The 23339-nt window shown below is 40.4% G+C and overlaps 1 protein-coding gene across 1 annotated transcript in view; it reads right to left on the bottom strand.

Annotated features, from left to right (window-relative positions):
* Nucleotides 1-1921: 1921 nt before the first annotated feature.
* The window catches only part of LOC104288706 (rho GTPase-activating protein 24-like), a gene marked incomplete at its 3' end in the record, with an annotated part of 182160 nt that continues 160742 nt past the window's right edge, over nt 1922-23339 (bottom strand). Inside the window, exons 4-5 of the mRNA XM_009887555.1 lie at nt 12924-13131; nt 1922-2054 (exon numbers count right to left, since the gene is read on the bottom strand). Of these exons, the coding sequence (XP_009885857.1) occupies nt 1922-2054; nt 12924-13131 (341 nt within the window). The remainder of the gene's footprint in view (nt 2055-12923; nt 13132-23339) is intronic.

Genomic DNA, 23339 nt, shown 5'->3' with positions numbered 1-23339 from the left:
GGTCCCTTCCAACCTTCTATGATTCTAGTTGGCATTTTCATTTGAGAAACTATTTGCGTATTTTACCCAGTTCTGGTCCATACTAGATTCAGATCAATAAACAGTTATTTCAGTTGGGCTCACCCTGGGAATGGGACAACCAACCAGAACATCACACACTAATTTCTGTGCCCTGTGGAAAAAGACCCTGGCTACGCTCCTTATCAACCAGTGCCTTTAGTTTCTTTTTCAGTATGGGGTTTTGGTACTTTGCCAGCATCAGTGGGGTTTTGATTACAATATGTTATGAAAATAAATGCAAATCAAGATGGGTGGACCATGATAGTGCACAAGTTTGCTGGCTGTGTGCTAAGAAAAGAAACAAGATGCACAGGTCCACAGGTCTCCCCCTTAACAGTGACTGTACCTTTAACTTCTGTATGGAGAAATAGCAACTGAAAACCTTGTCAGACAGACTCATAGGTGGAGTGCTAAGCCACCATAAAAAGGATTGAAGTGTCTCATCACCTGTAGTATTGATTTTTCAAATTGCTGGCACCAACTTCAGCACCAAAAGGCCACTGTAATTTGAATCTTGCTTTCAAAATGAATTTAATAAAGTGCTTTGTGGCATAGTTGCAGAGAAACTACACACATATACTCTGGACTAAGCCAATATAAAATGACTAAAAATGTAATCTGAAAATTAATATCACTGCAAGTAAAAATGGCATGATGACTAACTGCGGAGCTTTCAGGTGGCTTTACGTTGGAGCTATCAATGTTTAGAGACATATGCAACACGCAGAAGTGAATAGCTGCAACTTTAGCTCTGAGGATCCCCTGCCATAACTTGTCAAAGAGCAGCTCAAATTAAACCAACTGAACAGCCCGCTCCCACCTTTTGCAAGCAGCTGACAAAAATTTGGACCTTGCAGCAAGCTGTAAAGTACAGCAAAGAAACCAGTCTGATTTCAGTGTGTGCAAGAGATAACTATAGAAGACAGTTTACCAGAGATGTTTCTCCCCCTCCCCCCATTCCATCAGATGGGAACAACTACCATCTCTGCTGTTGGCAGTCATCAACTGAAGGCTCAGAAAGGAGATGGTCTCTCAGTCAGAAAAGAAGGGTTCCTCCTCGTCTTAATTAATTAGAAAATTAGGTAGGAGGGGTTCCAGTTCTAGCAGGGTTTGAAATCTCAAAAAGGAATTAAAGAGACATAACCACCTTAGAAAGTTAGGACTAGATTGAAATCAACAGAATGAGCCTATTTGTATTTACTTTGAAATGAAAATATCAGGGTTGACCTCATTACCTGTAAGCACACAGAACAATGTAAAAACACTTAGTTTCTTCTGTCTTCAGACTAATATATAGTAGGCCCAGGCCACTGCAGGGCACACATTATTAATCAGAGCCCTTATTTTGCTAATCCGAGTTATGCTGTTTTAAAAGGGTCTGGAAGGTGGCCTGCTTCCAGTTGCCCTCTTCCATCTTTTTGATTCAATGATAGGCAATGAATAGAATCCGTTGGCCTTCAATCAAAAGTCAGTAAAAGTTGGCATCCTTACACTTAAAGGAAAATGACCCCTGATTTAATGGCAAGAGTTGGACAGCAACTAAGACCCTTCCTTTTACAGTTCAGAATTATAATCCACAAAAACGTAAGTTACTTCCACGCAAAATGGAAGCTATTGACCACAGTGATGTTTATTTGACCTGGATTCAGTGGCATGTAATAAATACAGCTAAGGTCGAGCTATATGCCTTTATTTAGACTTCCAAATAAAGTGGCAACAATTTTCATATAAACCCAGCCTCAATTAATAGACGCACTTCTTAAATCAGGATAGGTAATCATCAGCTTCTCTCCTCCTCAAAATCGGAACAGCTTGTAACTTGCCAACATTTTATTTCATCTTACTCAAGTTACCAACTCACCGTTTCTTCCTCCTTGCTAAGCATTTTGGCACAGGAAAGGAAATCTTCGTATTTTGCGTATGGTATGACTGGCTCTGGGAGTTCCCTCAGGTACAGCTTAAGCAGTGATGCCACTGTATGCACATCTGTATTGCTGTTAGATTGGAATACAAGAAGTTGTTACTGGGAATCAGGATATTACTGTGAGACTGACAGGCTAAAAACTGCCACTTAACTTTTCCATTGTCACCCCAGATTTTACTCACCAGCAGTATATACATTTATAGATCATATCTGTAATCTGTTTTTTTGGGGAAGGGTTTTGTCCTATAAAGAACTTGGGATACCTGCAAGCAAGACTGTCAACTCTGATGATTTATTACTATAAATAATTACACATAAGGCCCTATTCGCAGGCGAAGGTATTGAGAAGATCCTGGCTCTCATTACAGGCATGTCACATCAGGCATGCATAATCCATTTTGACTGATGCCTTTCATCTTCACCTGAGCCAGGAACCAGGCATTTTATTTACACAGTGGGGATTATTCTCCTACCAGAGATGGCCCCAGCTCCCAAAACATGCCCAGCATGTCTCAATTCCACTGTATCACCATCTCCTCTGGTATTAGTATTAAGTAAGCAAGTTTTAAACGAGAACATATCTACCACAGGTGTTTAGTTGAAACTTCCCCACCTGAATTACAATTCTTTTCCCTGAATGCACCTTTTTCCTATGGGCTCCCACAGAATGATCACTGTGCCTTTTAGCTGTACTGTTACACCAAAAACCCAGACAGTGTTTACACACAAAACCGTAAATCCATGGGAAACGAGTTCTATCTCCATCCTGTACTGAGTAAGCTAAGGCACTGCCAGTCACCAAACTTAGAAAATGTCTGAGTGCTAGCACAACAGGTAACATTATAGGGCTGAAAGTCAAAGACCTGGTATGACATATGATTTCTCATAACTACAATTGCAGAAAATTAAGGCTTTTTCGGACACAGCTAGTAGGACCCCCCTAGGCTGTTTATCAGGCATACTAAAAGTAAGAAGATGGAGAGAAATATCAAAATCACAAGTTCAGAGTATGTAATAAAACTTGCTTAAATGCTTCTGTTGTGTGTAAAGTTACATTGTGGTAACTTAGGAGTACTTCTCTGAAAATAAATAAATAGAAATAGATCAAAACTACAAGTTAGCATGAAGAAACCTCTCTTGCGTTACTTCTGGCTCCACCTCTGGGTTTAGCTACTCAGGCACTTATTCAGATCCTTACTGAAATGTTCTACATGCTTTCCCTGGTTCAGATAAGGAGTTGTACTGCAAGCTGATATCTTTCCCTCTGACTTCTGAAAAATAAAAAAACCAAATACTAAATTATGCTAATTTCATTCATAAGAAACAGAAAATGCACAGACATATCTACAATGTGCATTATTGTGTATTTTCTTTTTCTTTGAAGACTTCACACTTGGAACATTTTTTTAAACTCACAGTCTCTCAAAGGCAACCACTGGTATGTGACGCACTTAAGCTGCGCTGGAGTTATGTTAATCATTATTTTGGAATGATCTGTTAATACAATAATGGCTTTTACTACGTTAAATCTTAACAAGAATGATGGGAACAACCTGAGATTAATGTGGTATGGTATTAGCAATCTAAGTCAAAACAGAAGGAGAGAAATGATAAAGCACTGTGTATATTTAAATGTTAACTAGCACCACCCTCCTTCTAATAAATTCCCAGCAAACATTTTTATTTCAATTAATAATTCTCAGCCAAAATTCCAGAAAACATTTTCTAGAGAAACTCTATAAACAAAGCACTAATGCAAATCCGCTTTTTTAAGGAAGGTTCAAATTCTAATCTCTTGATTGCAACCCTCTACTTGTAGACTGGCTTGGATCCGAAACAGGAATCCTGTGTTTACCCTGCCCCACCCCTCAGATGCATATATAACATCATATGTAAGGAACAGTACTGCTATACATGACTCTAGATATAGTACTATTTTATGAGATTTCAAATGCTAGCAGAGATTTGGCCTCTAACCTTTGCCTTCTACCTATCCCCAATCCAGACACAAACTAAGTGAACTGAAGGTCTTCTTGACATCCTGGCTAACAAAATTCTTTATGGACAGCACAACCTGAGGGTTGAAAACCCAGACCCCAGGTAATCTCTCAGCTAGTTGCTTACAACATCTTGTTGCCATTGGTGTTAGTTTTTAGACAGCAGTCATGGCGTACGTGCCCAGACAGTTCTTATCCAAGAAGCAAATTTTACAGAGAGATCTTCAGTTTCCTAAGTTGTTGGTCCATTAGGAAAGCAAAAAGCAAATCCAGACGGAAAGATTTTTGATAGTCAGACTCTGAAGGAAAGCAGCAGCCACAGACGTGAACTGGCAGGCTTAGGACAGTGCCCTACATTGCAGCATGAAAGGAAGCACAGGCCATCAGTCTGCAGAGAATTTTACCTGATTGCTCAGCATTGATGGTCCTTCTGAAAATTTTATTATTACTATTTTTATTATTTAAACAAGGAAACTCCCCAGGCCTTGCTGAAGAACTGAACCACATCTTTCCAGAGACTATCTCCATAAAACTTGAGAGGCCTTTCCAAAATACAAGATTCAAACAGGTTGAGTGAGAGAAATTACTGAAGAACAATTAAAAGTTAGCACACAGGTTTCCTAGTGAGGGGATTAAACAATATCATCTTCTCTTCTTTGTACTGCCAGGATCATGCTTCATGTACATGCTTAGTACATAAGAATAATTTTACATCAGTCCCTTGGTGTGAAGTGGGATTCTTGCATGTTGAGGGCACAGCAGATGGAGGATAAAAAGGCTGAAGAAGGGGACAAAAGCCCTGAAAACTGATGGAATTTATAAGCTTTCTCCTTTCAATGTGAAGTTCTCATAGACTATCACTGTGAAGGGTTAGTTGAGTGCTAAAAACTCTGCCTCTACCAAGGAATAGCTGAGAGAAACAGGAACGTAGGATGCCAAGGAGCAAGGAAACAATCAGAAGTCTTGTGTTCTTAAACTAACCTCCTGAAGTACATGGTGTATACGAGTCTACAGAAAGGTGCTTTCTGAGGTAGGGTTAGAAACCCAGGTCCCAATCAGCAGACAGGGACATAGTAGCAATTTTTAAAAGTGATATTTTTTCTTCATTTGCTTCTGCTGACTGCAGGCTAAAGCAATACCGCAGACTGCCACAAGATGGTGGGATTGTAAAATAATATTTTGGAAAATTTATTTTGTCGCTTTTTTTCCCCTAAACTGTACTGGAACACTGCTTAGGACTTAATCTATGTACACAGAAATTACCATACAGATTTCGGTAGCATAAACAAACATGCATACATACATACCCCTACTGCCTGAAAAGCTCTTTAATAATTGGAATTCTTAATTCTATTTAGCAGCAGTTACATAAAAGCTAGAAACTTTATTCTTTCAATGTAAATATTGGTATAAAAATATGTCAATATTTTTATAATAAAGTAACTAAGAGTATTTCATATAATCAGATCTGTTTAGACCTTGCAGTCTAGAATTTTTTTTTCACCTTTTGTTTTAAAACACAGAGGAAAACTTAAAAATGGCAGACTTCAGTTTTAATCCGTCTGTATTTTAGGTGCTTCAATACACAAATACCATTAAATGCATTTCAGCCACAGAAGACAGCTGTGAGTTTCAAAGGAGTGCTGAACTGCAAGCTCTCTTGAGGATTGTGAGCATTTATTTCCCTTTCCGGTCTGCAGTGTTCTATCCACAGTCTAAGTCAACCAACAGCATCTATATATTTGCCTTGAGGGCATTTGTGTCATTTGTAAGATGTGGATCTTTCCAGGGCCTGTGGAAGAACTTTTGTTCCTGGACTTTTTCCAGTTACAACTGATCAGTTTAAGACAAAGCAGTATTTCTCCCTTCAAACGTGGCCTTGCTTATATTCTAGGACCATTACAGCTACAGAAACTTAATGATTATACTTATCTTCGTATTTTTTTTGCTATGTGACAGTGTAATATCAAAGTGTTCCATGATTACACATTCATAATTAACATGGTTAAAAGTATTCATTAACAAGTATTAAAATAGAGTATGTAAATTCTAGAAGAAAATCCTCTGTTATCTAAATTGGAACAACCCTCATTAATCCAGGCGGACTTTCTCCAAGTACACAATGAATATTTACAAGCTTGAAATGGGAATGACAAAGCACAAAGCAGAAAATTGAATACAACACAAAAAGCATCAGTAAGCTGAGAAATGGTCTGTTTCAGTGTGTGGTGCTGGAAAGTCTGAGAAAGATTACTTACCTCACTAAAACATATTTACTGCTTTACTGTTGATGTTTCCATGGGAGCATTCCCCACTCCACCACTGTCCATGCAAAGTCATTACAAATGCAAACGCACTACAGCATCTACTTAGTCATCAGACTACACATATTCAAAGCCCCATTCATCTGAACTTTGTCATTAATATCCCTCATGGCATTGCTGTTTTGACAGCACTTTCCTTTGTGATACCACAGAAACTGTGGAAGTGGCTGTCAGACTGATTACACCGCCTGGAGTTTTTCACCCTCTCTACCATAAACAAAAATTACTGAAGCCCAGCAGGTCACCAGAAATCCACCCATAACCCTTGCACTCAGACAAGCAGACAGCATCTTCAGAGAGCTGGAGCCAGCGCTTCACAGCACAAAGCCAACAAGCTCCTCATAAACTTTCAGAGAGGAAATATTAACAGGGCAAGGTCACAGTACGAAAAGATTATGCTGTGCCAAAAATAGCTCTAGATCATGATGACACATAAACAGTTTGCATAAAGAACAAACAGTAGGGAACAACAAGCTGTGAGGCTATAATTCAATTTAGGAGTTTTGGTAATAAAACGAAGAACAGTACAGTTCAAACAGTTTGTCTATCAGTATCTAGAATTACTAGAATTACAGCTCCATCATTTCAGATGTGTCACAGATCACAATCCTAGAAACAGAGAGTCTCCCTCACCAACATATCCTGTACGCATCACAACATTTGCTGACTGTGTCCCCGCTTAGCGGCATTCAGGTCCATAGAGCAGCTCTCAGATCAGTATGGATGTTTTCCTGACACGGGAGGATGAGTTCGTAACTGGCTATACCTTTGTTGCCAGTCTGCAGACAGCTTAAGTGAGCCCATGATAAACCAGTGATGAAACACTGAGTAAGCAACATGAAGGGAATATTACAAATGTGCATAACTACATATAGAGAGAGCATGGTTACTACTGAAAAGCCAGTACCCAGAGGCTAGGAGAGCAAAGCCTGTGTTCAGTAATGTTACAGTGAATCAGGAGTGGCTTGACTGATTTTGGTCCAGAAATTCAAAGGTCAGGTCAAATGCATAACATAACTGGTTGAATGTCCTATGTGCTTTTGTTCCCCTGTGTAAGTATCTTCAAAGCATTACCCTCTATATAACTTTCCCATATAACACGTATCTTGTACAAGCAGTACCATGCCTAATCTAAGTACCAGCTGGAATTTTGTCTATAACTTGTGAAACATATATGAAAGCTTTTACCATTTTAAGCCCTGAGCTGTCTGTCCTCCTCTCCTTGCTGCCGCAAGAGCCTGGCTCTACTTTAAGTTAACATCGATCTCACTTCTTATTTTTCTGTTTAGACAGAGAAAAAAACCAAACACATATTCTGCTCCTTTGTCCCTGTGCTCATGATTTTTACAATCCATGGGACAATGGGTCCCTTCCAGGGACCCATTCAGGGGAGTAAGCACCGCAAGAAATACTGAAGATTGACAGACTCCATTTACAAGTTAGAGGTCCACTTCAGTAATTATTATAGCGGCCAATTAATTTAGGTTAGAGAGTGACACTTTAAAACCAGCAATGAAGACAGCAATTCAGCACAGACAACTGAAAAGACAAACTCTATGGAACGATGTTAAAAATTACCTAGAATAATATAGATCCTTAAAGAGCGACACAAGTGCTTTTCAGGTAAGGTGGCCAAAGGCCTAAGAAACAGATGGGTTCCAATCAATAAAAAAAATCAACCAGCTCCAGTGAATACGCTGCTAAATTATTTTATCATTTGATAGGCTGTTCAGAAAGGCTGTTAAGTTTCTGCAAGATTTTGCAGGTATTGCAAGTTTATATGAAACATAGAAAAACACCACAAATAAACAATATGTTCTCGTTTGCTGGAAGAGAAAGCCAGAAATATTGCAACCCTAAGTAAGGATGCTTTCAAAAACACACTCTCGGACCTTCCACATAGGAACAAAATGTCATCCTGTCTTAAAGGTGACCATGGCCATCTAAGAAGTAATTTGTCATTGCCACATGAAATACATGGCTGCCTTTTTTTTTTTTTTAAATCATAGCTGACACACCAACTCCATTTATGAAACTGAAATTCATGTGAAGCAACTACAAATGTTCATTCACTGCTAATAACTAAAAACACACTCTCCTACAGCAGGACACCAATTAAACTGATTTAATGACTCTTGCATCATGCTAGAAATGTGTCTCCTGACATGTATTTGATTGCTAAACTAGGTCTTTAAGTTATGCCATAGAGGTTATTTCTGCTAGCTGGTTAGAAAGAGGGCTGGAATTAGAAAGGACGTGGAAGTGGCTCTAGAGGCATAACTGATGAGCAGATTGTGAGGATGAGGGAAGGAAGCCTGGAACAGGCAGAAATGAACAGGAATTTTCACAGGCCTAAGATCATTTGTGTTTGTCAAGAACCAGCTTTCTAAGTAAAGATTTCATTTCACATAAAAATGTTTTGTTTAGGGATTACTGCGCTGTCCCACTAGGAAGGGAATAAAGCCCCTTCCTTGTGGGGAACAATCTGCTTCTAAACAAAGATATTCTTATGTACAGAGTTGTATTAGGAAAATAAAAGAATGGTTTTAATAACCAGTGATTTCCAAGTCAATGTCTAGTTGCAGTCTGTATAGTGCCAGTGCAGACTGCAGCCCCACTGAGACAGGTCCAATTATTTTGCATTCACCAAAACTTTAAAATAATCCTTGTCTCTGGAGGAGAGTAAGAATTGTGTATTCTCACAGGTCCTTCTCACCTTGAGGATATTACATTAGTACCATCCTCGTCATTGTCTTATTTTGCTTCAACAATCCCAGTAATTAAATGCAGAGGAACATACCAGTTCTACATTCTGGATTATGTGGGTCCAGTAAATAATAGTTAGCATTTGCCAGCTATCACATACTGCCACTTACATACCCTTTTCTCAGCTCATTGCAATGGCGACCAGAGCAGTAAGTAATATTTTGTCCTATAATGTACTACATTCTTCTTTAGAGGAATTCATACCCATGAGAGAATATAATACGGATTTTGTTTTACTAGATATGCATTTATGGGCTTTCTTTCCTTCTTGTGCATATACACAGACACAGGCAGGTGAGCTATGTAACTTTAAACTCTTCTGAACTACTACATCAATGATAGTAGTTATGAAAATTGAAGCCACATATATGAATCAATCACATAAGTATTAATATTTGTCTCAGTGACACGCGAAATATTTTTTTCTCCCTGAGCAATCTTAACTCTCATGTCATCTAGTAGTAATTGTGATGAACAGTAGGTGAAAAGAAGTAATATAAAAAGAGAAATCCAATTTTGTACCCCTTCTAGATAAAAAATTGCAGAACAAACTCTTATTTTATTGTCCTTATGCAGTCCCATATTCGCTATGCTGATTTTATGGAACAAATAGTCATAATCCACTTTGTATCATTACAAATGTATGATTTGTAAAGGAGATGAGGGACTTAAATTTAAAATATAAGCCACACATGCAGAGAGAAGCAAATACCCCTAGGGCAAGCAAAATGTATTCCCCGGAGGGGACAATTTTACACAGAGGACAAGCTGTACTGGAAATACCAAGTATATTTCAAATAGTAGCAAGCATGAGTGATTGCTTAATTGCACTCTTAGTTCCTTAAAGCAGATTTCACAATATATGCAGATACAGAGGGAGTGAGGTATTTATTGATTTTTGGTTTTAAACTCACATACAATTTTCAGTTGGTTTTTTTTTTCCCTTCACACAGAAGGGTTTAAACACAGTGCAACCATCTTAAAACAGAGATGACATTTCAAAGGAGTACTTATCATGGCTGTAAGATCTCACCTTTGTTTTTACTTTTAATTCTACAAGGTACATATTCTACTGAAAGCATAAAGCAAAGAAGGATTATTTAATCATAATTTCTCACACAAACATACACAAAGCCTTCACACACATTTCAAAGGATCTTCACTTGTTCTAAAGTCTTTGTTTGACTTACGTGCACTTATACACAGAAAAAATGTCAGTATGAAAAATGGAAAACTCCTCAAACATCAGCTCTTTGTGTTAGTTCCAACACCGATGACAGCAGCTAGTCTTTTTCCCAGCCAGAGCCAGTGATCCGGCACTGCTACAGAAGCATGACCTGGATTCCATTGTGTTTCATGCCCCATCAACAAAACCATCAGCTCAGCTCTAACTGCAAAAAATCTTTATTGTTATTGATGTATAAGAATGGGAAAGATGTAAATTAATAAACGGAACCTAGGTAGATTTTGCACTACCAGACTTTTGACTAATAATGACATATAATTACAGATTAAAGACAGTGGATCTGGAGGTTCATTAGAGAAAGTAAGCATGGACCCCTAATGTGTACATTTTTTTCTTTTCTCTACAGCAACTTTTCATATTGTGGCCACTTTCCAAGAGTTCAACTTGCCAAACAGGTTGCATCAAACCTGGAGACCATGCTGCTCTTCATGAAAAGAAAAGTTACCCCAAAACAAGGTAATCACATAGGCACTCTATAAACACCATGAAATGAACTTCACCTCAAAAGTTTACAAATGGAAGAAAAGGTTGGAGGAAAAAAGTAGATGCCCAGTGGAAACAACAGCAGAGATCAGAAGAGAATTTATGTCTGCCTGACTTCTGGGCCATTGCTACACCTAAATCACACCTCTCCAAACTCAAATGTGAAAAAGTAAACAGAAAAAGTACCCTTCACAATGAGTGACACGGACATACAAGGTCAGTGTTCTATAAATTCTCAGCTTCAGAAGCAGAACTGCAGGACCAGCGATTTATACGCAAATCCTGCTGATGTTTCTAATTGTTATAGTACAGATTATGTGCCTTCTTCACAGCAGTAGCATGTAAAATCTCTTCTCCATTTCATCTGCTAAAGTTCAGCTAGCATGCCTGTTCCTGGGGCTCATTAGCGTGGGCTACAGATGTTGCTAGATAACCTTCCAAAAAAAAAATAAAAATTATGCAGCTGAGTTCTGGTCTCATTTGTTTTGAATAGATAGAACTTGTGTACCTCTTTCAAGCTGTACTTCTCAGTGGGGTGTTCAGTATATCTTCTTCCTGCAGTTGAGGGGTGACTTGTTTTCTTAAGCATTTCCTCCACAATTATTCCACTTACAGGCACAGAAAAAATAACCTTTTGTTTCTGTCATTTGCCTACTTGATACAAGTAGGTAGAGGTTGTGCCAGAGACATGACCAGTAACATTTATCTTAATGTCCAAGTAAGGGAAATGTACCCAGTGGATGCTTCGTTACTGTTTTTAACTGTTACACAGTATTTAAATCAACAGTGAGTATGCTACAAACATTTATCAGCTAACACTGTCACTTCCCACAGTCGTCCGTCTCCTTAAAGCTATTTTCTAGTCAATTATCCTAACCCTCACCTTCCAATGAGAAATTAATAAACCTCATAGGAAGACAATTCACTTTTCTTTTCCAAAACATTAAAAACTCTTGACATTTCTTAAAGTGAGGGTCAGGACTGAGGAAACTGTTGGAGATAAAATGGCATTACAGATGTCTGCCTTCTGTGCTTCTGTGATACCCATACCTTCATGCATAACAAATTTGGTCACTTCATAGGAACAGGGAAGGGAGGGAGGTAAATGATTTCAAGCAAGCAGGTTCATATCATGGCATGTTTTTGCACTAAAAGATCAAGCTATGCTTTCCTTCCTGTTACTTGCATTGCTATCAGTCAAAGGTCCCACAAAATAGATGTAACCTGACTCTTCCTCCTAATTCACATTAGACCCTCAATTGGAGTGAAGTATCCCGATTCCATTTTGGAGGTTTGTTACGGATGTCACTTAGGGCACACACTGAGAACAACCACTGTTTAACAGTCTTTTGACTCATTACCATTTTATTGATTTTGATCAGAGTTAAAAAGGCTTTGTGGCATCCATAGTCCACTGGTTCCGTTTCTCTGATTGCACACGCTGAATATGTGGACTACTGTTATCAATGCTTATAGGAGGGGAGCTGAACTTGCACAAAAAATTAATCTTACAAAAGACTGAAGTCATATACAGCTGTGTGAACAGGAATGGGTTCTTCCTTGGCCCAGAAAATTCTCATTAGCTTTGCAAAACTGTATAAATATTAGAATAAAAATTGGACCTAGACCCTCAAAACCACATAGGTTATTACGGTCACAGTGACTTTTATTTTAAGGCCAAAGGCCCAAAATTATAAATAAATACAGAAAAGTAGACTTCCCTTCCAGTCAGTTTTATAGGTAACAGAACATATTAAAATTGGCGATAAGAGAAATTCTTCCTTTGTTGAACTGACTAAATGCCAGCATCACGACTGTATTTCAAATGATACTAAGATCAAGGCAATCCAGATATTTTTTATTAAGCCAAGCCATTAGCAATGCTTTTCCTAACCAGTTTTTCACAAATGGAAATTCTCCAGAAATGCTTTGAAATCAGACATCAAAGTCGGAAAAAAAAGAAGACATTTTAGAGCAATAATAGGAAACATACAGAAAAACCTATAAAAACATGTCATTCTGTCTGTTGCTGCCACATGTTTTACAGCACTGTGGGTCAGCCAGTACAGCAGATTGTGTCCTGTCTAGGCTTCAGAGCATGGGGGACAGCTGGAGGATTTTACCTGTCAAAAGAAGGCTTCTCTCCACAGTCAAATGCATCCTGTAACTCCTTGACAAGATTAGCTTGCCCAGGCAGTCGAAAAAGGCCTTCTTCCTTTAGCCCCCGCTGTCGGATAAAATCCACGCACTGTTCCACCAGCATAGGAGCCAGGCGGTTCCCATAGCGCTTTTCGTATCGGACAGTATCTTCCAGCTTCTGGCCAAAAATACCTGCATGAAAAAGAGAGATGTGACTTGTTTGAGATTCATAAAAACATTTGAGGAGCCCCTGCCTTCTATTACAACCCACACAATTTACAGGTCATTTAAATGCATGGACAAGTAACCTACTCCTTTCTTAAGAATAAAATGCTCCATTTCACCCTTGATACTCTCGTGGAAATACAATGCTGACATATTTTACAACAATGCTCAAAAACATTATTTAAAATAAAGTACTGTAAATGATTTTTCAGACCATAACCACAGAGAACATAGAAATAATACCAATAGTATTTTCAGTCATAAAACTTTTAATCCAAGAGATACACGTCTCCACCTTCTTTGGTTCATACCTAATTATCTATAAAAAATTAAATAGTTCCTGTTCCAGTTTCAATGGCATATAAACATTACCTTTATACATGGGAGGCAAAGAGTTTATAAATATAACTCAGGATTTCGTTCCTATTAAGTCAAATTATTAATTAAGTTTTCCTACATAAACAAAGACCATTCTTATAATGTACTACCAATTGCATTATTACTGTCTGCTTTAGCAACAATAAATTTTGTATATGGAGAAAGATCCTGACATGAAAGGTGAAATATGTCAGACAAACTGTAGGAAACCTTCATTTGTACTTAACCTCAGAAGAACATGGAGTTTTTTTGACAGAATTAACTTCAACCCTGATCTGAGGATATCATTGCTACCACTGGAAAGACAGCTACTGTCCATAACTTATTTTGCCTCTCCCTTTCAAACTGCAGAGCCAGCCATCATAGACAGCATCACAGTAATGCTCAGGCATGTCATCTGTGATGGAAGCTTTCTCCTGAGACTACCATTTGTTGAATAGTATTGGAGCTGAAGCGAGGCAATTCAATTTCTATATATAGCAAGACAACAAATAGTTCTAAGGCAGTCATGATCAGAAACTAAAGACCAAAAAAATGCCTATGCTTGGAAGGCTCCTTTTCCAATCACGTGCACTATGAAGTGGGGAAAAAAAAAAGCAGTAAATTGAATTGTGTCCTTCACTGAGCTCACAGTTCCTACTGGTTTAAAAATATTAAATAAGGACAACAGAGTTGTTTTGGTTTGTTTTTTCTAAAGAAAGGCCAAGGTTGAGCTAGTCAGCTTTTGCTTTGGCCCAAAAACTTCACCCAAAAACTACAATTACATAAACAACTAACCACAAGCTAAGGTAGCATTCAGATTGAAGCATCCTTCAGGGTAACCTTCAATGTGTACATTTTTCCTGCAATAGAATCATAGAATGGTTTAGGTTGGAAGAGACTTTAAAAATCGTGTAGTTCCAACCCCCCTGCCATGGGCAGGGACATCTCCCATGAGACCAGATTGTCCAAAGCCCCATGCAACCTGGCCTTGAACACTTCCAGGGATGGGGCCTCCACAACTTCCCTGGGCAATTTGTTCCAGTGCCTCACCACCCTCGTAGTGAAAAATTTCTTTGTAATATCTATTCTAAATCTACCCTCTTCTAGTTTGAAGCCATTACCCCTCATCCTATCACTACAATAAAAGAAAGATAACTCACACCTCAGTTGTAAGGGGGAAAGTTGCCTTGCACATGCTCCAGGATGTTACGGAAAGTGGGTAGCAAGCTGTCAGTCACCCATACTGAAGGTCTGAGGTTTGTATTTAAGTGCAATTACTTTTACTGCAGCACAGGAAATAACTGGAGAGAGTAACTGACAACTATCTAAGACATCCAGACAGTATTCTGAGATGCAGAGCAGCATATTTTGTGATTTCCATGATACCCACACTTATGCATGCCAAGAACAGCAGTAGGTAAGGTGACTGAACATCACACTTTCACACTTTATTAGCTCACTCTTTTTCATGTTGTACAAAACCCAAACCCCAACAATTAGCAATTAAAGAATGAATTTTTCACATTTCAGAGCTAGACAGGCTTAGAAGAATACTGACTGATGTGGAATACTTGGTGTCTGCAAAGTTCAGCCTCTTCATGCTGGCAGAGGAGAAAGTACATTTTCTTAATTCCTACATACCTTCCCCAACCTCCTGCAAACTGCCTATGGGGATGGCAGGAGTATTAAATGAATTCGGGTTTCTTGCATTTGTCTGAGTTAAGGGTTGCTGCTGGTCAGCATGGAGGAAATACTCAAGTCCCTCCATTTTCTAGACTCTCTGTCTGAAAGTAGTGGAATTAAGGAAGAAGGTCCACTGAAAGTCAGTTAAGGAATCTGTGTGATTATGGGAATTTGGGGATTTCAAAGTCCTTCTTAATATTCAAGCAGGATGCTGTTCAATGCCCCCAAAGTTATCCCTTCTCCTGGCTGAATAAGCCCCATTTCCTCTGCCTCTCCTCACATGGCGTGTGTTCTAGCTCACAAGCATCTTGGTGGCCCTTTGCTAAACTCCCCCCAGTTTTATCTTCCTGCGCCCCCCTTTTCTTTAATGGACACAATATTTGGAATATGGTCTAAAAAATGCTGAGCAGAGGGTGTTAATCACTTCCCTCCCTCTGCTGGCTCTGCTTCTGACGGTACTGTCCACACTGCTGTCAAAACCTTCCTTGTGGCCAGGTCCACTGCTGGCTCGTGTCCAGCCTATTGTCCCCCAGGGCACCCAGGTTTCCCTGGGGTTATTCCTTCTTAAGTGTAGGACTTGTCTGTCCTACTTCAGTTTGTCCTATCAACATATAGACTGAGCTTCCCTTCAAGAGCTCAGGAGATCTCTTGGTTTTAAACACAAGAGGTTTTGCTTCCTTTCACACAAAATTAATCAGTATAAGATAGGATATTCCAGTTATATTATGTACAATTACAACTCATACCTACTGACAGTACAATTAGTATAAATAGGCTTTGTCCTATTGGCTGTATTTTCTTCTCTCCATGCTAACACTCTTTAATCAGTAATGTGCATACTGCAGCTTACATTTGCAGAGGAAAGAGTAAGTTCTCAAACCTCCCAGACTGCTTTGAAACTTCTATTAGTGATGACACTGCTGTCAAAACACATCACTTTCTATTAATACATATTCTGGCATGCTGCCTTTTTTTTTTTTTACCTTCATTTTAGAATTGGCTTTCAAAGTCTGTTTAATAGGCAATAAATAAAATCAGAATAAGGGTTTTTTTTTGCACAGTGGGAGCAAAACCCCATATAAATGGGTTTATATATATATATTAAATGGCTATGACAAACTTGATTTTGTATTATAGCAGCAAGTCACAGGTACTGAATGAAGAAAACCTTAAAAAAACTGTATCTGAGGAAGAATAGCACCTGATATGATGGGGAAGTAACTACTGTCAAGAAAAAAAAAAAAATCCAAACTGGAGCTTAAAATTTCCCAGTTCTGGTCCCTTAAGTGTAAACTTTAAATTGTTTCTACTACTGACTGCAATAAGGTACATTGCAAATTAAGGGACTTTTATTGAGACACTTAAAATACACATAGCTAGGAATGCCCAAAGGAGAGACAGAATAGCTGTAACAGTTTTCTCAGACTTGACAGATTGGATACAGATCCTACACAATCCTCAGAACACAGTTGCATTGAGTCTTGCTACACACGTACTTCACGGACGGAGAAGTAAGTGTATGCCCCACCATATTCACATGTCAGATAAAGCCTCAGGGACTTGATTCCCGTCTATATGAATGGTGATAACACCATATCTAACTTACGGGCATGAGGATCTCCACACTCAGCTTTGGGAAGCTCAAAGCTAGTGTGGTAATTCTGACAAATATGTAATAACCTAAAGTTAAGACCTAAGTCCTATGGAAAATCACCACATCACACCTTGAAGTGCTTCTGAAGTCACAATTTATGACACTCTGCATTCTCCAATTTGTTTGGCTTTGGAATTCACCTCAGGTAGGCTTGGTTTGGTTTCAAAGACTAGGCTGAACTTCTCCAAAGGAAGTATTTCCTTCACCTACAAAAGCAGAACATGACACCAGGCAGCACTTGGCCATGAAAGGAATCAGTCATGATAAGCCTGCATAAATATTGACTTGAAGTTACAGACTTGCTGATGCCTTATGGAAAAAGTACTCTGTTGCCAGGGGCAGAAGTGGCAGAAACATGACAACTCTGCTTCCACGTCATATTGTCATAACTTTTGTTCATCATCTTCCTGGTGTCTGCTGGGTTTTTCACTGTTTTGGAATAAAAGCCATGATCACTGCCCCATAAGGTGCACCTTCTTCCACTGTGCCTTTCTAATGCTTTTATCCCCCCATACGTCACAACTAATGACTATGGAGATACTGCAGATTAATAGTTTATGAAGACTAAGACATTGACTATTATGAAGCAAAGGCAATGCTGTGAAGAATTGTCATTACAAACATACAGTTATCTTAGTGGTTGGCAGAGGCAGACAACTGTAACAACAGACAACGCTATCAGCTACACCTGGTAACTACTAGCATCTGCTTTACAGAGAAACAAGGAAAAGACAGTCCAAGTTATGAAGACTACAACATAACCAAAATCACAGAGATAATTTCACATGCTGTTTTTTAAAAGTAAATTTCCACTACAGTAACTAAACAAGAACACCTCTGTGGAGAAGGAAATAAAAGACAGCCCTCATAACTCATGTTGTAGTTCAAACCCAAGTTCTCCTCCTAAATGTCAATTTCTCCAAAATCCAGAAACGCAGAGATGCACAAGTGGTGCCCTGTGGTTTGGTTTATCCTTGGGATAGGGTGCCAGAAAGGAAACAAACAAACAAAACCAACAAGAAACCCTGAGATTCAGAATGGCAGCAGCTTGGCTTCCCCACAGCTGGCAGAAGGCAGGGAAACGTACAGGATTCCAGTCCTGACCAGTCATTAGATTTAATCAGCAGAACTGCTTTTTCAGAGAGGCTCTTGTAGGTCTTTAAAGCTATATCCAATTAAGCCAAGATCACGCATAACATCAAAGAGGAAAATCACATGCTAGTAAGGGGCATGCCGAGCGGTTATTCATTAACTAGAACATTCCTGTGGCAGAAGTTTTGTAAACATTTTGAGAAACTGGATTTCCAAGCCTAACAGATACCCATAAACCTTATGAAAGACACTACAGTGCTATATCCGAATTCTGCGTATGTCTACTCAAGAGCTGTGAAAGCACAGTGGTATTTTCAATGGTACATATTCAGAGTTAGGGTATGTTTTTAAAACCTAAGAATGCTATTAGTCAATGATTTCCTTAGCTACTGAGCACAGGCAGGGGTCACATCTCAAGTCTATTGACTCCAAGCTTCTAATTCAGTAAGAAAAAAGGAGAAAGATCTAGGCAGCAGTTCTGTCTCCTTGCTCTATAAGGAATAGCTTGAAAAAGCCCACCTGTTGCTCTAGCTCTACCACCGCACACGCACTCAGCGAGCCAGAAGCTTTCTGCCTTTTCCAAGCCACCCCTCAGCAATTCAGATGATAGCATAATTTTCAGACCGCGTAAAGCACAGAGGGCTGATTTTTTTTTTACCAGAGGGCCCAAGCCTGTACATGTGTTTGCTCAATGTGCAGCAGAGGATCTCCATCCTTCCAAAACAATTTCTGAGTTTATGGGCTATACTGATCAGAAAGGGTCAGTTGAGGTCAAAGGAATTGATCTCAGCTTAGGATCTGGATGAGAATTTTAAGCAGCTCTCAATTCTACATCAGTAATTCATTGACAGCGAAAATAACAGATCAGATGAACGGCTTTCAACAGCAGGGCTGGGAACAAAGGTCCTGGAATAACACAAAGAAGTGGCTGTCATGGCCACGTAACACTTAATATGAAGTTTTAAATCATTATTTTTATTCATTCATCTAATCATATTTTAATTCATTATTTCTTTCTGCTCCAGTGTTTCCCAGCACTAAGTGCTGTTTTGAGTGGATCAAAGGCAGGGAGTATTTGCTTCCTCTCTACAGAATTTTGTAATGTACAGGAGAGGAAAAACCCCACCAAAAATAGCAGTAGCAGAACTTTGTTCCCACCTGACTCACGTTCTTTCTTTCAAGCCTTCTCCTACCACACAGTCAGTGTGATACCAGCAGTAGATAAGGCAAGATAAACTCCTGCCCTGGAGTTTAGCACAGCGGCACACCAGAGGTTACTGCTTAGAAAAAACAACCCTGAAATAAGAGCAGAACTAGCTAGAGGCTGGAAAGGAAGGAAGGCAATTTTAAAAACATCGCCGGGAACTTATCACAGTTGATCGCATCAGGGTCTGCACCATTTCTCTGGCTGTGGCCAATGCCATCTCTTCCTCCAGAACTCTGGTCACCCAAATTCACCATGTTATTAAATGTTCTCACCACTGCACGCCAGCAGTTACTCTCAGTTATTGCTTTCTCCACTTACCCTGCAGGACCTCTCAGGAGGTTCCTGTGGTTGTACTTAAACAGAGAACACCTTCTCTAAATTGGATTTTAATGACACTTGGCTCTGTCTCTGTTGAGATGCTGCCCTCTGAGCACTGACTTCTCCTATGACATGACCTCCAAGCAGGTCTGACATTTAATATTTCACAATGCAGCTTTGATCTGGATTTCCAGGAAGGGTTCCACACTTTGTATCATTGGTGAAGATGATGATGTACCTCTGCCTAAACATACAATGTCATGATTCCCTTGTAGGTCTTCCAATGACTAGCCAATGGTTTTCCCCGCTAATTTTATTTTCTGCATTGTGTTGTACAGCTTAGACCTAACTGATCTGCTTTGCAGAAGGCTAGTTTTGCCTTTTTTTAAACTTAGGTGTACAATCTGCAAAAGTAATAAGAATTTGGTATGCCAATTAATAAGACCAGTGTAGTTAGCCTAATTTGCCTGTGCAACCAATAGTAAAGGCTTAACTCAAAGTCCAGTTAATGTTCATCTTTCTGTTGACTTCAGTGGGACATGGACCTAGTTAAACACACGCACCCAGCATTCTGCAGCTCTGATCTGGCCTGGTGACAATGCTTTTGACAGAAAACGCGTATAAGAAAGCAACTGAAACAAATGGTATGTGGAGTAAAGAAAATTAGCAGCATGGCTTCTGTCATTCCATCCTCTGCCTCAAGCGCTGCAGCTTCACTTGGAGTTTTAGACATGAAGAGTTTCTGTGTCAGAACATACGGGTAAAGAATCAACAGCTGAAGCTCTTCTCTTGGAGAGGCTAAGGCTGCACCCCGGGCACAAAGGCAGCTGTCTGCAAAATTATCAGTTAATCCTTTATTTAACTTCCAAACATTTCTCAAATAATTAAGTGCATAAACGGGGCACAGACAGCTCTAATTCACACCGACACCATGAAGTGCACTAGCACACTTCATACAGACACATCCACCTCCTCCTGGCCAGTCTCCAGAAGGACTGAACTCCAGCAAGGAAGGGAAATGTTGGCCTTGGGGAGGGGGAGATACAGGGGGCAAACAGCTTTCAATGCTGTCTCAGCTGCAGGTGATAGCTGATCTCTGCTGTAGCTCTGCAGTGAATCCCTCACTGGTTGTGATCCCTCATTTCAAAGCATCACCCCTGACTGCCTGCATACACAGCCCTCGAAACCAATGACGCCAATATATCACAACTGAGTCTTGTGAGCAAAGAGCTGCATGGTCTTGCAAAAGGACAAATGGCAGCATGGAGGAGCAGTTTAGGGAGGAGCAGGAGATTAAGATGATTGTATTTGTAGAAGCCCTGAGTAAAATAATTTCTCACACTTCAGAAAAACATGGCAATTTAGCCCTTTCACTTTGATTTCTCTGTCCAGCATAGTTTTTAAGGCAGCACCAATATCCTCCTCTGCCCCCACACAAAGTTTTTGTCCTCATCATAGAGGTAGTTTCTCCCCACCCATCCCAAGCACCATGGCACCTTATCATCACTTGTCATATCTCTTTTTCAGACATGTGTTTCCCTTCCAGCTGTTCCAGCTGACATATTTTGAAAGCCAGCCCCCTCTTTGCCCTCCCCCCCCCTTCCCCCAGTACTGCCATGCCCTGCTTCAACAGGAGTACGTACAATGCAGAAGAAAACTGGCTTTAAACATCTCTCTGCAGCAGGTGGAAAGGCAAGTGCAGGCTGCAGGGCAGCAGGATGAAGTGGCAATGCAGCACTTGCAACAGGACAGTGCATTGTAGGGCTACACTTCATCAGAAATCTCTGAATCCAAGGACATAGTCTTAGGCACAGGTGCACATTTATCAAGTTGTTTTGGAGCCTCTCTTCTCCCCCCTCCTCCCACACAAACCAAATGCAAACCTGAACTCTTTTCCCTGATGTTCTGCCAGACAAATAGGCAACTCAGAGCATCACATGTCTGATTCCCCCACCGCTCTCACTGATTTTTGCTCAGATGCTCTGCAATAATCTTGTCTCAAGCCACCTCATTCAGGCAGCCTATTCATGGGCTATTATGTAGCGGACACAGTATCAGCTGGACAGCTACAAACAAATGAACAAAGAAGTAAATAAATCATTTGTGGAATGTTGGCATCTGCATTGTTTAATGCCTTTTGTTTCAGTGCTCTCATCTGCCCCCGCACACACAGCCTCCTTGACTTCTCAGAAACCATGGCTTCACTAGCAAATCAGAACACAGCGACAGAACGGACCTACCTTTACGGAAACTAAAACACCGCTTAATTCTCCTATAAGTAGTTTTAGGAATGAAAGGAGCTGCTGCTAAGGCACCTGGGCTGCGTACTCCAGCATTTCTGTCTTCAGGCATCATACAGGCCAGAGACACCACGTCCCTCCAAAGCTTTCCTTTACCAGCTGCATGCAGACGAAACACCACAACTGCTCATCATTACTGACTGCTGAGGAGTTTTTATAATAGCGTATTTTCCTCTGAAGCTAGGAGATTTGTGGTCTTCTAGATCTTGGGTAGGGCTTGAAGTGATTTTAATGTTCTCTTCCCGGCTTCAATTTTGCTTTGGGGAACAATTTCCTTCCGTCTCTCTATTTCCTTTCGTTTCTTTTATTTCCCACGGCGAGACAACTCTCTATTATGCAATGTCACAACAAAAGAGTTTCAGCAAAAATATATCTTCCATTCAAACAGAAGTGCCTGCGCAGATGGAGGGGTAGAAAGACCTCTTCCTCCCAGCTGGAACAGAGGGTTGAGTGGCTGAGACTCTAATTCCGCAGGAAAAGGTCAGTGCTTCACGGTGCGCAAGGGGAAAGCAAAGAACAATACCAAAAAGGCCACTGAAGAATCCTCCGGGATACGATACTCCTTGCTGGCTCCCTTTATCTCTGCAACCGAGAAGCAAAAACAACAACCCCTTCACCCGAAAGGCTCTCTGTCCATAACAAATTCCTTTTAAAAGGCCTTTTATATACCCAGCTCCCTGACTGGTGTTCTCATGGGCTTCTTGCTTGTTTTATTGCCTTCGAACTACCAGAAGCTCTCATGGGAGAGGTGCGTCAGATGCGGTGGCAGCGCATCTTTGCCGGCAGGATCCTGGGGAGCTGCTGAGGAATACGTGCCTCCACACAGGGATGCTCTGCTTGCTTGCTCCCTCCCAGTCCCACGCCTGGCAATGGCAGCCACGGCTGCTGCTGCCGCCGCCTGCACCAGCCCCTGGCGTGCAGCAGGTGCAGGGAAACGACGTAGAGGAGCGAGCTACCGCAACGCAGATTTGTCTGCTCCTCCGGGTGACTTTGAGTTGACTTCAGGCGGCCGTTGTGTGCAGCAGCTTGAAAAGCAAGCAGGCTGTGCCTGGCTCCCGCAGGAGGTGCCAGATCTTAAGTTACTACCCCTGCTAAAACGCTCATGCTCCTTCTTCTCGCATCCTCCCTCCCCCTTAGTTGCAAGCTCTGCAATTAAAGCTCAGGCCTTTCCCTCCTGTAAAAAATTGCCCTTTTAATCTAATCAGGAGAGGAATTTCATGTGCAAACAGGCATTACATGCCCTGCCTCATTTACATTTCTCTTCCCTCTCAGAATTTTTTCCACAGTCACCTTATTCTTTTGGTGCAAAACCCAAGCTGTTTCTCATCACCTTAGCAGATTCCCACCTGCACCCCTCCTTCCCTCTCTTTCTAGCACAGGTTAACAAATAACAATTTAATGATATGGTTAATCATTTACAGAGCTCCTTGCTCTGGTACCGGGAGTCCTTTCCCACTGCCAGACAAACTTTAAATATTAGCTGCTCACCAAGGCTCAGACACATCCGTTGCACGTGCACGCACACACACACACACAGAGTGTTTGCTTACAATGCTTAAAG

The sequence above is a fragment of the Charadrius vociferus genome, unplaced genomic scaffold (assembly GCF_000708025.1).
Source record: "Charadrius vociferus isolate BGI_N301 unplaced genomic scaffold, ASM70802v2 scaffold896, whole genome shotgun sequence".
NCBI lineage: Eukaryota > Metazoa > Chordata > Aves > Charadriiformes > Charadriidae > Charadrius > Charadrius vociferus.
The sequence above is the reverse complement of the archived record's forward strand: the minus strand, read 5'-3'. Positions and strand labels throughout refer to the sequence as shown.